At 35.8% G+C, this 18,351-nt stretch overlaps 1 protein-coding gene across 2 annotated transcripts; it reads right to left on the bottom strand.

The window, feature by feature from the left end:
• Positions 1–14,955, bottom strand: LOC106076830 (toll-like receptor 4). 2 transcript variants are annotated; one of them, XM_056041512.1, is made up of 6 exons: positions 13,865–14,955; positions 8,163–9,855; positions 5,714–5,843; positions 4,202–4,417; positions 1,655–1,823; positions 1–873 (listed from the first exon to the last, which is right to left on the bottom strand). In XM_056041512.1, the coding sequence occupies exons 1-6, from the start codon at positions 14,198–14,200 to the stop codon at positions 676–678; spliced, it is 2,742 nt and encodes a 913-aa protein (XP_055897487.1). In that variant the 5' UTR covers positions 14,201–14,955; the 3' UTR covers positions 1–675. The 2 variants fall into 2 exon arrangements, with proteins under 2 accessions (XP_055897487.1, XP_055897486.1); XM_056041511.1 differs by having other exon boundaries at positions 8,163–10,038; positions 13,865–14,954.
• Between the last annotated feature and the right edge of the window lie 3,396 nt (positions 14,956–18,351).

The raw sequence follows: 18,351 nt of genomic DNA on the forward strand, positions 1-18,351 counted from the left end.
CTCGGTATAGTAATGTTTATTAAACCTCGTTATCATGACTCGTATTTTAAAAAGACATAATAGCTAGATTTAGATCTAATCTAGATTTTTTAAACTAGATCTAGATATTTTTTTTTTACAGTATATCTAGATTTTTTTAACTAGATCTGGATTTATATTCTAATTAAAATCTTTGTATTGATAGATTATCTAGAATTAAATCTATTCTAAATTACATCTAAATTATTCGAAATTTATATTATAGATCTAGATCTAGTAGATACAGATCTTAAGAGTGCTAAATCAGAAGTTTAGTTTATGTATTGCATAAGATAAGATAAGATGTAGATTTACATTTACAATAGCTCTGTTGATAACTTTGCTGAGACAGCGAGGTACAAGCACGATATATCTTTCTGTAATAACAAAACAATAGAAAGTTTGTAAAGATTTTAAATTTGTTTGTTTGACTAGGTGAAATACTGAAGAAACAAGTAAGTTAAGTAATTTTTAGCTTCTTAAAACGGAAGTTTTTTTTCACACAGATTTTTTATATTGTTTTCGTACGCTTTGAATTGCCATAGTACCAGTTAATAAGGAGTTCTATATAAGATATCATTTTTTAACGAACTGGTCATTACTTAAGGAACTGGCTGTGCTTGGGCAATTCTTTGAAGGCTAATATGCTCATTATATTCATTGTATATCTCTAAGACATTGTTTAATTTCCTGTCTGTGTACGTAGTCCAGGTGAGCAGACAGATCAGAGATGACAATGATTCGTGAGTCTTCCAGGACATCATACAAGGAGCCTGGGATGTTGTACAACTGAGTTTCTTGAACCAATAGAACAAGACGTTTTTCATTGGCTGGGCTCATAGAATGACTGGCATACTGAAATGAGAATTAGATGAAGTATAGAAGTATATATAACTGACTTGCGCACAGAATCAATGAATATCTGAAAGACTGACATATAACATATTTTAAAAATTGCAAAATGTGTGACACTTAAGAAAAAGTTAAGCGTCCCTTGTAGGCCTTGCTTTCTATAGTACTGATGATGTTTCTTTGATAAACGATTAACTAGGGTGTTACGTGGCCAGTACAACGACCAACTGCGTTACTTTCCCCAACTAATGTCAGGTATCCGTTACAGTTGGGTGAAATTAAAAATCACAGTCATTGCTGAGATTTGAACAAGGAGCCCCTCAGTTCGGAAGCAAAGCGATTTACCACTCAGCCGCCTCGCGTGGATATTGACAAACAAATTATAACACATTAATGAATGTGCGATAGAAAGAACTAGCTAATAAATATACGTGAGGGACATGCAGGCCTATATGTACACATATTTATGAATGAATGGATATTATGCTGAACATATAAAATATACTGACATAGTTAATTAAAAAATACAATATCAGTCTGAATTATTGTTTTGTAATAGCTAAGAAGTCAAACCTATTGATAGTAGCCAACACGACAACATATAGCTAGAGGACACAAACCATCATACAAATAAATGTCAACTAACAGAGAAAAACCTTCATGATAACATAAACTAACAGAGACAAATCTTCATACAAATATCAACTAAAAGAGACAAACCTGTATACAAATATCAACTAATAAAAACAAACCTTCAAACAAATATCAACAAACAGAGACAAACCTTCATTATAATATCGGAAAGTTCGTAATTGTTCAAAAATGTATGTGTTATTACTAAGAGTATCCTCCAACTGTCTCTCATGGCCTCAAACATCTGTTGGTCAGTGTAGCCTGGAGCCAGGTCACGATGATGGACAAATGTAGAGATTTTGAGATCTTCTTCTAAATACCTTCAATGTTTAAAAAAAAGATGAATCATTAAAACACTCAGTGTGTTCTATAAGACATGTAGACCTCAGGGAGATAACCCTTACACAGGAGGACGGCAACGTAAACTTAAAACAAGTCAGAAATTCATAAACTGTAAAAGAACTAAATCATGACTAAATACTCAAGCTAAGCGATTTTGTTACATGAACTCATCATTTAAAGACAGTACGACCTGTAATGCGAGATTCACAAAATCAAAAAAGAACAGATTCTATAAACAAAGTCCAGTAAATGTCTAAAGTTTGTCAAACAGGGGCGTGGGTGCTAGCTAAACATAAGATCAAAACCTTAGAACGCTTGGTGTTAGCAAATACGCTGATAAGCAAGAATAAGTATTATAAATAATGTTGGAAAGAATGGTCGAAAATAATAGTATCTGTTAATGTACTCTTACATACAAGTAGAAATAGATAAACGACAAGGCCGATTTACAAAACACACACACAGGCTTTATTCCACCATAGTGATAACGAACACACACTTCCTAATCCGCTAAGGGAACTAACTCTCACACATTATTACATCAGCAGTATCTGTAAATTGTTCAAGGAAAAATTATAGAACAAAGCGAGATCGAAGCAGGACGCTTTGGCTCGAAGGTCGTTTTAGCGCAGCCGCTTTGGCGCATGGGACAATTTTGCGCGAAATGCTTTTGGTCACGTTATTTACGCTCATTGAAATATTTGTTTACAAAGAATGACACATGTCTATGTTTTGTAAGAGTGTATGTGGTTAGACGTATTTTTCAAGTACAGAACAAGAGATATTTTTGTCCTTTATTTTTGGTATTTAAGTTTGTTATTTAATTAATTGTTACATCACTAATATAACACAAGACCAGGCAGCCATTCATACTTCACAGTAAGCGTGCATGAAATAGTCAAAAATATTAAAACGTTTTTCGTTTTGGTAGGGGTGGGGTGGTATAATGCAGTAGTGCATATAGGACAGCAGGACAGCAGGACAAAACCACCTCTTTCTGCCATAATAACGTAGATCTGTGAGAATATAGAAGGAAAGATTCTGAATGTCCCATCCACGTAAACTTTTTTTCATTTGACTGCTCAAACTGTCATTTGATACTCTACCGAATAGTAAAATTCTTTTGTTGTCCTCACTAAACAAACGACCAGTGCTCGGCGCTGGTCTTGTCTTCATTTGTTTGACTTTACCTGCGTCATGGGTAACCCAAATCACCTCTGCCCCATTTGTCAAAATATATGTTTTAAAAGTATCTTAACTTGCTTGGATATTAAACTGATGTCAATTCTTTTTTTTTAAATGTCATTTGGAAAGAAATCGAAGAATGTCATCCAGTGCGCTTACCAGAACTTAAATATCATTATAAGGGAGTGGGAGAAGGAGCATGTCATTACTATTCAGGAATCTGACTTATTATATATTCATGAAATAAGCAAAACCTTTTTTAAACAAAACAACAAAACAATTCGATGGGTAGCGTTAGAATTCATAGGGTTCTAACTCTATTGGCGGCGCGATAGGGTTAACTGTAGGTTCAGCTGACACACACGTGAACTCAGGTCAACGGCTGACGATGGACAAGGGACAGTACTGCTAGAACACGCAAATATAACCCGTGTTATGGTCATGTGATAGAAATCCTTCACGGACGAGAAACAGTGTGTAAGAAAGGGACAGTTCAAGACAGGACAGCGAGGAGACCGGCCCTGTAAGTCGGCTTGAAGTCGGTCCTGGCGGAGTCCTCAAGCGAATGTACGAGTCCAGGAAGAGATAGAGACAGTAGAGTTTATTACGGTGGTTTACAGTGTAGCATTTTTAGTTGTTGATGTGTTGCCAATTGTCTAATATTGGCTGTTTTCTATTCATTATTTAAAGCACCAGAATATTTGGAACTCTTTGTTATCAAGTCCTTGATGTGTTGATTTGTTGTGTGTTGAGCAGTTGTTTACAAAACGCCTGATTAGAATCGTAACAATACTACACATAGAATACCATACTAGAAGGAAATAAACATTGTTATAAAAGCTACGCGGTGATTAAAATTATCGTCAAAGTTATATGCCAAAACGACCCCTGCACCAAAACGACTCGCGCAAAAATATCTCGCGCCCAAACGGCTGCGCCAGAATGCCACGTCCAGAAGCGAGAGATCAAGACTCATTGTTCACTTAAATTCATTGGAGATACTCTTTAATACTATATAACTAATTTTCAAGTCATGCAAGTTCCAAGTTGTATTGAAACTTGTATAATTTGTTGATGTTATTTTCTTGACGTAAATTTATTTATTCTGAGACAGCAGCAAACAACAACAGCAAACAATGAAGACTTTATTTCTTAATGAAGAGCCTCTTACCTCAGTAAAGTATGTCTCACAAATCCGACATCATCGTCAGCGTAGCCAATAAAAACGTGTGTCTTGTAGTCGCTGGATTTCATTGGTCGAAAAGCCTTGATGAAGATCCTAACCAAAGAAGCTTCTATAGCGGTTCTAAATCTGTGCACGAGGTAGGCCATCAGGAAGATGAAGGACATGACGAGCAGTAAAACGATGGAGATCATAAAGTAATTGCTGCGGAGTGCATATTTATGAAAATTGTGTTACATTGAACAGTGGCTAGCTGAAGTGGAGGGAGGGGGGGGGGGTGTCCAATTGAATTGGTCCTCCAAATGAATGTTCTAATTTATTCTTTTTTTTTTACATAAAATGTAAAATAGTTCGCCACTTCCTTGTAATCTTGAAATTCACGTGAAGTAAAAAATACAAGACAGCATTGATCTAGATCAGTGATGCCCAGCCTAATTCGACCCCCCCCCCAATCGAAATTAAGGGATGCAATCGTCCAATCCCATCCCACCCAATCGGCCAACATACTACAGGCAGGGTTAGATATTATCCAAAAAATGTTAAAATATAAATAATTAGTATGTATATAGGTTAAAATATAAACAATTAGTATATATTATTAGAAATTGTCATGTTGAGTTGCGCAAAGCATTTGGAATTCTAAAGCCAGAAAAAGTGAACAAGAACTCCCTTCCACAGGCCTGAATGAACGGCGCACTCCTCGCATACACACTTCTGTCTGGCGGGGGGGGGGGGGGGGGGAGAAACGGGGTAAAACTCAAAGTTTAGTTTTGCGTTCACTTCCCGTGTCACGGACACTTCGGACACTAGCGACGCAGCCGAAGGCCGAACCACCGGGATCCCGTCTATTTTCCCGTGCGGGAAACACCATTTAACCATTTATGTAACAGCCCTTTGAGGAACGGCGACTGGACGTTGACAAATCGCTGCGGGAGTTCTTTGACATCCCCGCACAGTGCAATGAGGATACTCTCGCACCCTCGTAGGCACTCCCGCGGGAGCCTTGTGCTACCCTTTGCCCTAGCATTTCTCTCACATGACCGTTTCCACCACGGCGCCACGATGAAGCAGGGTAGCCTGCATGTATATATTATTAACATAAGTATTGAATTCGTATAAAATGTGTGATTTCTCTACTAAAATCTGTCCGAGTCGGATGAGTGGTGGGGGGGGGGGGCGATCCGTCAGTGCATCTACACCTAAACCCTACAACTACCTGTACCCATACAGTTAACCCTAAACCTACTCGTAATTCCTAAGTCCAAACCCAAACATTAACCCTAATCCCTTACCTTAACCATAATCCTAAGCCTAACCTTGAACTAACCCTAATTTCAACTAAAGGCTGTGCACATTACCTATGTAAAATGCTATTCACACTGCAGTGTAGAATGGTTCGGAAGAAATAATTGATTAGAACAGGCATTTGTAATATTTGTTTGTAATATTTTGTCCAACTCTTCACAAAAATGTCGACCAGATAAAACTAAATAAACATACTAGCCATAACATAGTCTGTAAAATCCCGAAGCATCACGTGATAATACATTAGTATCAATAAGTTGTCCTTCTTGGGATGTGCAGGTATAATTTCCCTTGTTGTCTAGGTAGTCGCTGATGTTCAGCCACACTGTCGTGAATAAACAGCAAATAAATATTTAAAATACTTACACAAAAAAAAAAAACAACAAAAAACAACAACAACAACATCTCTAAGGCGAAATACTACATTTTTACAGCCATATGCTGCACGAATTACTTCCCCTTTCGTTATCATACAAACGCAATAAGTTACTACTAATTAATTAATGAATAAGTTAATTTGTTTTACTGATTCATATATTTTGACAGGAACAATGAATAATTATATAAACTTTACATTTGATCCGATAATACAAAAATAAGAAGAAATAACGTATTCAAAATGTTCACCAGACAGACAGTGTGAACAAACTAACAACATAAAAATGACATCACAAGAAAAGTCTATCCTTGCAATTGTATGTTAAAATTGTATGCAGTAGCTAGTACAATAAATTAATTATTTTGTTGGCGTTTTATGTGCTGTCGCTAAAGTTAGTGTTAAGTTAGTTTTCACGCCTGCATCAGACATTTACCTCAACTTTAAAACGAACGTTTTGCATCAGAAAAAAAAAATCCTGAATGTAAAGAGTAACACAAGATACCTGGCACAAAAGTTCTCTAAAGAGCGGGTCTGCAAAGCATCCGCACAATCCTGATATAGTCTCCATTCAAATGGAAAGCCAAGTCTGAATAATGGGCAACTCACGCCTCCATAAGAGGCTCTTCTACAACCAGAAGAAACACGAATTCAATGTGAACAATGAAACAAAGAAACAAGTTTCAGGAAAACTCTCAGAGCCTCCATGAAAAACTATACAAATTGAAATCGACCATGCCGCCTTGGGGACAGAAACAAATAATTGCACAGCGCTGTGAGAATCGGCGCAAAACTAGCTGATGACAAGTAAAAAAAACCTTAACAGAAGCAAAGTGTAAAAGGAAACAATCAAGGCAATGGACATTAACTCCTTATGGAATAGTTTGCCCAGTGTGCAACTGAGCTTCTATAAGTCTTATCAGCAAGAAGAGGAGGCATACAACTGGAGTGCACGCCCCATAGTCTTCTAGATGTCAGAAGTTGTATTCAACATATCATGAAGAAAAAACTATTCAAACTCATTTAAATTTAAAACACGTCTATTTCTGTTTGAAAGATTCATAGCCGATATTATTGATGCGTATACGCCATCAAGATTTTAATACCTTAGCTCAGTGATGCCCAAAGTACGGCCCGCGGGCCAGAACCGGCCCGCGTCGTTGCATCCGGCCCGCCGAAAAGTCGGCACATAAAGTAATAAATTCTCTCCCCTTCAAAAAAAAGTTTAAAATATATCTTTACCTTTGTTAGGGCCCTCACTTGTTTCTCTGATGGATTGGTACCATGAGTTTGTGCAATGGAACTCTGAATGTAGAATCTACCCGGATAAGTGAATGGATCTTTTTTGTGGAACATGATAATAAGCCAACATAGTTTGTTTTGTAAAGAAAGTCTGGATGTTTAAAAAAAAAAACATATACAGTGGCATTATAAAACAAATATGAAGGCCTTCTTGGTTTGAGCCTTCTTGGTTTGAGCTGCGTATAAAAGATTGGTTAAACTACGCCTAGAGATTTGACCAAAAAGAGACAAGAAAATAGTTGGTGGCAAAAGTAGCTACAATGCTGCTCTCATTTAAAGTAGAAATGAAGCAACATTTTTTAGACGCGTAAAAAATGATAGACTTTAACTATCCCATTAATTAATGTAAGAACTAGATCCAATAGTTTCAAATGGTTTCAAGTGAATTTTTATTTCATATTTTACCATTATGTTGATGTGGCCCGCAACACGCGTGTCGAAAGTTAAAATGGCCCGCAGGTCAAATTAGGTTGAGCATCACTGCCTTAGCTTATATGAAAAACTAGATTAACAGATTAGTATCACATGCCAATACGTCAAAGCGATATGCTTATATAAGGAATTATTTAGTTTGATGTTAAGAGAATCAAAGTAAAGGAAAGTAGGGCAATTTAAAGAATAAATACTTTCACCACCTCAAAGTTGGTGCTAAACAGTAGAGTACCAGATTTTGAGTGGGATTCACAACATTCACAACTTATGTTTCTGAAGTGAACACTTCAGCCTTAAGCTATACAGTTACTAGATTGCAGTCATTGAGGGCAGTCATTATAAGCAGTTAGTAGAAGGTAGTCACTTGAGAGAGTTAAGAGAGGACAGTTATTGTAAGCAGCTACTATAGAGTTATAAAGAGCTATTAGAAAGTTGTACCAGTTACCACGGGAAATACTGCATTCGGACTCGAAGACAAGCCTTATTATTATTATTCAAAAATACAGTTCAAAACTTCACGAATGAAATACTTACAAACAAATTTAATCTGAGAACACACACAGACAATATTATTTCCAGTCAGAGCTAAATAAAAATCTGGAACATTTTCCGAGTGTTTCGTCAGAGCTGTCATTTCTTCATCTGTTAGATAACTGAGAGCGTTTCCAGACAAATCAAGAAGTTTTAAATTAGGAACCAGATCCATCGTGATTGGAAAAGAGGAAAATCTATTTTTAGCCAATATCACATGAGTAATATGAGAGTTTCTGGAAAATAAATTTAGAGGAAGAAAGTTGAGTTTATTGTCTGTAAGATCTAAATATCTCAGTTCTGGCATGTTCTGAATGATTCTGTCGATACTTGTACGTTGAAAGAAGTCTTCGTTCATCATGGATCTCAATATAACATACTTCAGAGATGGGAAATCGTCGAAAAAGTACGGTTCAACCATAATGGCATTTTCGGATAAGTCAACAAGTTGAAGGTTTGTCAGTCCCTTTATTGTACCTGTTCCTCGACTTATGCTGTTACCAACAAAGTAGATTTGTGTAACGTTAGCAGCCTCTCCACCGGACTGGAATAATCGTATACTTTGGTTGAGGTAGTCATTGTCTCTCTGGACCGTGTACATGACTTTAAGTCTGCGCAGCGAGGGAGGTAATCTAAACGTCCAAATAGCGGAGCTCGTAAAATCAAAGGGATTCTGTATGAACTGTAAGAGACTTTGTTGAGGAAAAAAATCAAGCTGAGGATATGATGTCTGTGATGTCTGTGATAATAATTCATTAGGTTCAAAAGCTGAAGCTACTTCTTTATTTGAAAATTTCATATTAAGAAAATCATTTTTTAGAGGCAAAGCTCGAGAAATTGGATCATTTATAAACAAAGGGTTTCTTATGGAGCTGTTTTTTGTTTCTAGTCTCTTGAAATAGCTCTTTGTATTTGTAGCTCTTGACTCAGTCAAAGATTGTTTGTTGTAATAGTCCAGATGAGAAAGGGAAGAGGATGGATGTACATCTGCCTTGACACTGTCAAGCCCTACATCAACGTAGGACACTTCGTTTTCTGGGCTGGGAGATGTAATTCTGAACTCTTCCAATTTCTCCAAACGCGACGCTTCTAGCAGCGGGAACCTCCAACCAACCCATCCCAGCATGTTTTTCGAAAAATCTATTAATTTTATGTGGCGTCTCCACTGCGGGCTGGCTATAACTCCAGGCGATATGGCAAATATAGTGCTGTCAATCCAATAGAAATGCGAAAGGTTCAACTGACTTAGGTATTTGATCGTACTGGGAAATATAATCCCATCTCCAAAAGTTGAGTTAGGATTATAATAATCTTTTATATAATGCGTAGCCTCAAGGTATACCGTATGCATTGAAGAGTTGATAAATTTTTTAAATTTTCTAGCCATATTTTCATTTCCAATTCTGCAGTTAATAATTCTGAGGACTTCTAGAGAGTTTAAATTTTGAAAAGCGTCATCACTGAACAACGTCTGCAAAGTATCTGGATCAAAATATTCTGGATCATATTGAAATCTCTCAAAATCAATTAAATTGAGTATTGTCAAGCTAGAGTGCCACAATCCTATGAAACTGTCGTTCGTAACATGTGTTACTTTTGAGCAATACAAAGTAAGGTTGTTCAGTTGGGTCAAATTTGAGAATTCCGTTCCTAATTGTAATGTTTCTGAACCATCCATTGACAGGGTAGACACGTTCTGCAAATAAATGAAAGCATCTTTCAATTTTTCAGAGAGGTTCTGATTCTTTCCAATGAATAGTTGTTTCAGATTTGTAAGATGTCTAAATGCTTGCGGATTAAATGAAATGACTTCATCTCTGAGTTGATTATTTTCTAAGCTCAAGTTTTGTAGTTGGCTGAGACCTAGAAAAGTATCGATCTGGAAAATATAATGATTTATGATATATGCATTAAAGACATCTTTCTACATGTTGTCTTCTACAAAACTTGGTTGCTATTCATTTTATAATAGTAAACAATGTAAACAAAATTACCACAAGAGCTTGTGTAATCACACAAACTTAAAGGTGGCCCCCATAGAATCCACCAAAGTGTAAGGAATATTAAAGCCACAATTAAAAAAAAAATCTACACTATTAGAATTTCAAAGAATCATTTGGGTTGAAAACCTATAATCATAAAGACACTTGTGGACCTTTTTGTAAGAAAACTAAGTGTAATAAATCAGATTAGAAATTTTAGATAACCATTAAATATTGTTGTCTTAACTTAAAAATAAACAGCCTATTATCGATGATGAGATTTCTGCTTATGTTACATTTTTTATGTTTATTAAAAGGAGAAATCATCTTTACAACATCTTTTCATATTTTTCTTTATCTGATTGTGACAAAGATTGTGATAAAGAGAAAGATATAGCCAATAGAAGCCTTACATCATACGAGGACCGTTAAAAAAAAAGAAAAAAAAAGAATATTTAAACTTTTTTTTTGCTAGGGGCGGGTGGGGGGGGGGGGGAGGATTCAGCTAAGTTTCCTGTGTACTTGGATGCATGGCCACTGCACAAACTACTATGTACTATAAATATTAGGACTAGACTCTAGATTCAGATAGATCTATCATTTATTTCTAGTTCGAGTCGAGATTCTAGATCTAGACTTTTTATTGATAGGCCTAGATCATCTCATCTTAGCTGATATTTGTTGTCCTTTTGACGTAAATATAATCTAAGATGCATCTAGACTTAGATGTAGATGTAGATCTAGATTACAAGAGTTAAATATCAGAAGAAATAGATCTAATCTAATTCTAGAAATTTTAGGTCTAGAATCTAGGATTAGGTCTAGGATGACTAGGTGTATATAGAAAATATACACTAGAATCTACATCTAGTCTAAAATATTTAGATCTAGTAGCAGGGCCGGTCCTACAGTTTGTGGGGCCCTATGGGAAACAGATTGCGCGGGTCTTAGTCTGAGTAGGGAATGGATAATAAATCAAAATGAATTTTGTTTTTAGAACTATATTTGTCTTTGTATTTATTCGAACTTTACAAAGGGCAAAATCACGATCAAATCAACCTGACGAGCTATCTACAATAGAAGGTAGATCTGTCTTTTAGATTTACTATCGACTAGCAAAATATCGCTTTTAATTTTTTTTTAATAGATCGAGATAGATTTAGATCTATATTTAAATGCCTTTGACTATTACAGTAAATTAATTATTGGAACTTACTGTTTTGGTTAAAATTAATCCTATTATGTTTATTAAATGAAAGCTGACTGTGTCACGGTTGACCACACATAATAACCATGTCACAACATTGACCCCTTAATATGCCTGTTTTTTTTTAATCGCGACTAGGAGTGACGTTTTCCATATTGCATGACACACTTATTTTCAGAACATGTTTTAATTTTTTCAGGTTATTTTAATAATTTTAGGAGATTTTCATTATTTCATATACTTTTCAATTTCAGGAGATTTCAAGATGCTCCCGTAAAATCAGGAGACCGCGGAAACCCTGATATGAGTTAAAATGGTTTAATTCCATAATTTACAACTAGAGTTAGCGCGGGGCCTATGAAAGTGCTGGGTCCACTGCGGCCGCATAGGTTGCATTGCCCTAAGGCCGGCCCTGTCTAGCAGGAGAATATGTATTGATGACTACTGATGATTAATAACCTAATAACACCCTATCGCCACTGTCGAATCTTTTAATGTACGCGTTTAATCTTACAATGACTAGACCAATATGATCAGGATCAGTGATGGTAATAGTGTACAAGATGCTGGTTGCGTCCGATCCTCTTCTTATTGTGTTACTACCGTAGACATAAATCAATCTGCTCCCATAAGCTGTCAGAGGTTTAGCTATTGCTATAATAATTTATGAATGTAAATTTTGTTCAAAGTATTAATAAATGTATATCTAAACCTAGATCTAGATCTAGGCTCTATTTAATCTGATTTAGATTTCAGGTCTAAAGTGTGGATTGATCAGGTGAGTGTTATAAAAAAAAGTCCCTTTTTAAAAGTTACAACTAAAGTGAAGTTCGTATCAAACATTAAAACAACAACTTTGAATCAGTATTTTTTTTCATGATTTAGTGAAAAAAGGGTAAATGTTTTTAACAATGAGCCATTGATACGTTTACCAACTGTTTCAAACCTACAATACAATGGACTCAATGAACCTGAATGGAACTTGAATCGTGACTTCCTTAATTGTGAATTTTTGAAATCTTGGAGCTGTTAATTAAATAGAATCTGACACAGTTGCTCTTTATATAGGGTAACCTAAGGCCTAAAACCAATAAAACCTCGCTCCTTATTTTTTCTGGATGATCACATGACCATACCAACCGTGATAAGCCTGAGTAGAGTTTGCAACACATATTTTTCCCCAGCCGTCGCCTCATTGCCACTCATCATTCGTAACAGTTGACAAAGAGAATTAGATGAATTACAGAAATGGGAATCAAATTGGAGCATGTCTTTCCACCAAGAAAAATATAAGATAAGATAAGAAAATAAACTGGACCTATCTTTACCTGAGAAATAAACTACCTGAATAATAAACTAGACCTGTATTTTAACTTAGAAAAAAACTTGACCTATACTTTACCTGGGAAATAAACTATACCCATACTTTATCTAAGAAATAAACTAGATCTATGCTTTAACTCAAAAATAAACTAGACCTATACTTTACCTCAGAGATAAACTAGACCCATACTTTACCTCAGAAATAAACTAGACCTATACTTTACTTAAAGATAAACTAGACCTATGCTTTACCTCAGAAATAAACTAGACCTATACTTTACCTCAGAGATGAACTAGACCTATACTTTACCTCAAAAATAAACTAGACCTATACTTTACCTCAGAGATAAACTAGACCCATACTTTACCTCAGAAATAAACTAAACCTATACTTAACTTCAGAGATGAACTAGCTAGACCTATACTTAACCTCAGAAATAAACTAAACCCATACTTTACCTCAGAAAAAAGGTAGACCCTTACTTTACCTAAGAGATAAACTAGACCTATAATTTACCTCAGAAATAAACTAGACCTATACTTTAATTCACAGATAAACTAGACCCATACTTTACTTCAGAAATAAACTAGATCTATACTTTACCTTAGAGATGAACTAGATCTATAATTTACCTCAGAAATAAACTAGACCTATACTTAACATCAGAGATAAACTAGACCCATACGTTATCTCAGAAATAAACTAGACCTATACTTTACATCAGAGATAAACTAGACCCATAATTTACCTCATAAATAAACAACACCTATATTTTACCTCAGAAATAAACTAGACCTATACTTAACTTCAGAGATGAACTAGCTAGACTTATACTTACCTCAGAAATAAACTAAACCCATACTTATACTTTACCTCAGAAATAAACTAAACCCATACTTTACCTCAGAAAAAAGCTAGACCCATACTTTACCTAAGAGATAAACTAGAACTATACTTTACCTCAGAAATAAACTAGACCTATACTTTACCTCACAGATAAAGTAGACCCATACTTTACTTCAGAAATAAACTAGATCTATACTTTACCTTAGAGATAAACTAGACCTATACTTTACCTCAGAGATGAACTAGACCTATACTTTACCTTAGAGATGAACTAGACCTATACTTTACCTCAGAAATAAACTAAACCCATACTTTACCTCAGAAATAAACTAGATCCATACTTTACCTCAATCCGATGAACATTCGAGGACTGAATACTAAGTTGCAGGAGAGATGTGAGTGTTTGAAAAGAGCCATTGGTCAAGGTAGTCAGATTATTTCTGTCCAGCAACAACACTTCTGTAGTCACTGGCACACATCGAAGGTCCACAAATATCCAGTTCAGATTAGAGCAATTGGCTACTAGTACATCATCCACACTGTATACCGAGCAGCAGTTCAACTCAGCACTTTCTTTGCCTGACAATGTGGTTAAGTTAAACGCGATGCCTCTAGAGTTGATTGCAATAGACGTCATCACCAAACAAATCTTCCACAAGAAACCTAACTCGTTGTTTAACATTCCCAGAAGCTTGTGTTGAGGAGATTGAACAAGTGCTCACATACAGACACTCATTGAATATACGTTCTAGTCTTTTTATTAGTTCAGAGTAAAAACATCTTTTCATATGGATACGTTTGTACATACAAACTTGAGTCTCACGTAAAGGCTGGAGTTATTGCTTGTGCTTGGGCCAAACTTCATGCTACGCCAAACAAAAAAAAATATCAAGTTAATTTTTTTTATAGCAGTGGTTCTCAAATCTTTTCTGCTTTGGCGTCATTATACTTGAAGCCACTTGTCAAGAGCCTCACCAAAACAAACAAATGTACAAGACCTTTGGAATTAATCTTCCTTGGCTTCGGAATGCAATGTAGGTAGTACCGTCAAGGATCAGAGAGCACCGCCCACAGGATATAATATGCCGGTGGTCAGATGGTAGTTGATTAGGCGCTGAGTTTAATTAAAAGTATATGTTAAAATATGTTTTAATGAGGTGCTTAAGACTAATTCAAACAAAGTCTATTGTTTTGTTGATTTATCAAAGTGGAAAATTAAAAAGCGAAACTAAAATCTAAACAATAGTTTCGTTTTGTCAACTGAGAACATTGGCTTGACATAAATGTGAAGTCAACCAAAAAATGAATATTTTTCCTTTTAAGTGTGGCCCATGTTTCCGCCTATCGTAGAGGTGTACCTAAATAATATTTAGATGAATTAAGCTTAAGTCATTAAGGTTTCAGATATCCTTGCAAGCTAAATTTTGTAAACTATTATTATCATCGTAAAAGCTAGTTATAACATTTCTTCCAAAAAGAGAATAGGGAGTAGGCCCAGTTAACGGCGAATGCGCTATTTTCAGTTTAGCAATAAATTTACACGGTAAAGTAAAAAGACAATGACTTAATGAAACATTCCCATGAAAAACATCCGTTAAGTGACAATGTTAACATCCTGTTCTTGTTTTCCTTTTTTTTATGGAATAAACAATGTTATGTGTTTTTTGTGTGTGTTTTTTTGTGTTTTTGTGTAGTTAAAGAATTTGAAAATAGGCTAAAGAATTTTGATTTGTACTTTCGTCAACTAAAATAAAATAATTGTGATATATTTATACAAATATTTTATCTTTATATCTTTGTATTGAGTATCCCATGTTATTGCTAGTTACTAGTTACCATGTTATTGCTAGATCTTCAAAATCAAACTAAATGCTATAAACCTTTACAGAGGATTTCCTTTCTGATTGTGGAAGCCGTTGTCTAGTGCGACAGAAAGATCTATGACAGCTCTTGCTTTCAATTTCACTTAAGGATAAAAAGTTGTATAACTTTAATACACTAACCTATATACATAAAAAGTAAAGGAACGAAACCTAGCAACCTATACCTACAAACTTCACTTTAGCTCTCTAACTTCAACTTCAACTCTCTTAATCTCCTAAAAACTAATTCTCTTAATCTCCACCCAACTAACTCTCTTAATCTCCTCAAAACTAATTCCCTTCATCTCCTCCCAACTAACTCTCTTAATCTCCTCAAAACTAACTCTCTAAATCTCCTCCCAAGTAACTCTCTAAATCTCCTCCCAAGTAACTCTCTAAATCTCCTCCCAAGTAACTCTCTAAATCTCCTCCCAAGTAAATCTCTAAATCTCCTCCCAAGTAACTCTATAAATCTCCTCCCAAGTAACTCTCTAAATCTCCTCCCAAGTAACTCTCTAAATCTCCTCCCAACTAACTCTCTTAATCTCCTAAAAACTAACTCTCTAAATCTCCTCCCAAGTAACTCTCTAAATCTCCTCCCAAGTAACTCTCTAAATCTCCTCCCAACAAACTCTTATAATCTCCTCCCAATAAACTCTCTAAATCTCCTCCCAAGTAACTCTCTAAATCTCCTCCAAAGTAACTCTCTAAATCTCCTCCCAAGTAACTCTCTAAATCTCCTCCCAAGTAAATCTCTAAATCTCCTCCCAAGTAACTCTATAAATCTCCTCCCAAGTAACTCTATAAATCTCCTCCCAAGTAACTCTCTAAATCTCCTCCCAACTAACTCTCTTAATCTCCTCAAAACTAACTCTCTAAATCTCCTCCCAAGTAACTCTCTAAATCTCCTCCCAAGTAACTCTCTAAATCTCCTCCCAACAAACTCTTATAATCTCCTCCCAATAAACTCTCTAAATCTCCTCCCAAGTAACTCTCTAAATCTCCTCCCAAGTAACTCTCTAAATCTCCTCCCAACTAACTCTCTTAATCTCCTAAAAACTAACTCTCTAAATCTCCTCCCAAGTAACTCTCTAAATCTCCTCCCAAGTAACTCTCTAAATCTCCTCCCAACAAACTCTTATAATCTCCTCCCAATAAACTCTCTAAATCTCCTCCCAAGTAACTCTCTAAATCTCCTCCAAAGTAACTCTCTAAATCTCCTCCCAAGTAACTCTCTAAATCTCCTCCCAAGTAAATCTCTAAATCTCCTCCCAAGTAACTCTATAAATCTCCTCCCAAGTAACTCTATAAATCTCCTCCCAAGTAACTCTCTAAATCTCCTCCCAACTAACTCTCTTAATCTCCTCAAAACTAACTCTCTAAATCCCCTCCCAAGTAACTCTCTAAATCTCCTCCCAAGTAACTCTCTAAATCTCCTCCCAACAAACTCTTATAATCTCCTCCCAATAAACTCTCTAAATCTCCTCCCAAGTAACTCTCTAAATCACCTCCCAAGTAACTCTCTAAATCTCCTCCCAAGTAACTCTCTAAATCTCCTCCAAAGTAACTCTCTAAATCTAATCCCAAGTAACTCTCTAAATCTCCTCCCAAGTAACTCTCTAAATCTCCTTCCAAGTAACTCTCTAAATCTCCTCCCAACTCTCTAAATCTCCTCACTGCAAGTAAATATCTGAATCTCCTCACTCCAAGTAAATCTCGTAATCTAATCACTCCAAGTAAATCTCTTAATCTAATCACTCCAAGTAAATCTCTTAATCTTCCCTCTCAAAGTAACCCACTTAATCTCCTCACCCGAAGTAAATCTCTTAATCACCTCACTCCAAGTAAATCTGTTAATCTCCTCAATCAAAGTAACCCACTTAATCTCCTCACTCCAAGTAACTCTCTTAATCTCCTCTCTCAAATTAACCCACTTAATCTCCTCACTCCAAGTAAATCTCTTAATCTCATCTCTCAAAGTAACCCACTTAATATCCTCACTCCAAGTGAATCTCTTAATCTCCTCAATCAAAGTAACCCACTTAATCTCCTCACCCTAAGTAAGTCTCTTAATTTCCTCTCTCAAAGTAACCCACTTAATCTCCTCACTCCAAGTAACTCTCTTAATCTCCTCTCTCAAAGTAACCCACTTAATATCCTCACTCCAAGTGAATCTCTTAATCTCCTCAATCAAAGTAACCCACTTAATCTCCTCACCCTAAGTAAGTCTCTTAATTTCCTCTCTCAAAGTAATTCACTTAATCACCTCACTCCAAGTAAATCACTTAATCTCCTCTCTCAAAGTAACCCACTTAAACTCCTCACTCCAATTAAATCTCTTAATCTCCTCTCTCAAAGTAACCCACTTAATCTCCTCACTCGAAGTAAATTTCTTAATCTTCTCACTCCAAGTAACTTTCTTAACTCCTCACTCCAAGTAAATCTCTGAATCTTCTCACTCCAAGTAAATCTTTTATTCTCCTCTCTCAAAGTAACCCACTTTACCTCCTTACTCGAAATAAATCTCTTAATCTCCTCACTCCAAGTAAATCTCTTAATCTCTTCTCTCAAATACCCGCTAAATCTCCTTACTCCAAGTAAATCTCTGAATCTCATCCCAACTGAATCTCTTAATCTCCTCCCAACTAATTCTCTTAATCTCCTCCCAACTAATTCTCTTAATCTTCTCCCAACTCTCTAAATCTGCTCACTCCAAGTAAATCTCTGAATCTCCTCACTCCAAGTAACTCTCTTAATCTCTCCACTCCAAGTAAATTTCTGAATCTCCTCACTCCAAGTAAATCTATGAATCTCCTCACTCCAAGTAAATCTATGAATCTCCTCACTCCAAGTAAATCTCTGAATCTCCTCACTCCAAGTAAATCCCTGAATCTCCTCACTCCAAGTAAATCTATGAATCTACTCACTCCAAGTAAATCTATGAATCTACTCACTCCAAGTAAATCTCTTA

The sequence above is a fragment of the Biomphalaria glabrata genome, chromosome 9, assembly GCF_947242115.1.
Source record: "Biomphalaria glabrata chromosome 9, xgBioGlab47.1, whole genome shotgun sequence".
Classification (NCBI taxonomy): Eukaryota; Metazoa; Mollusca; class Gastropoda; family Planorbidae; genus Biomphalaria; species Biomphalaria glabrata.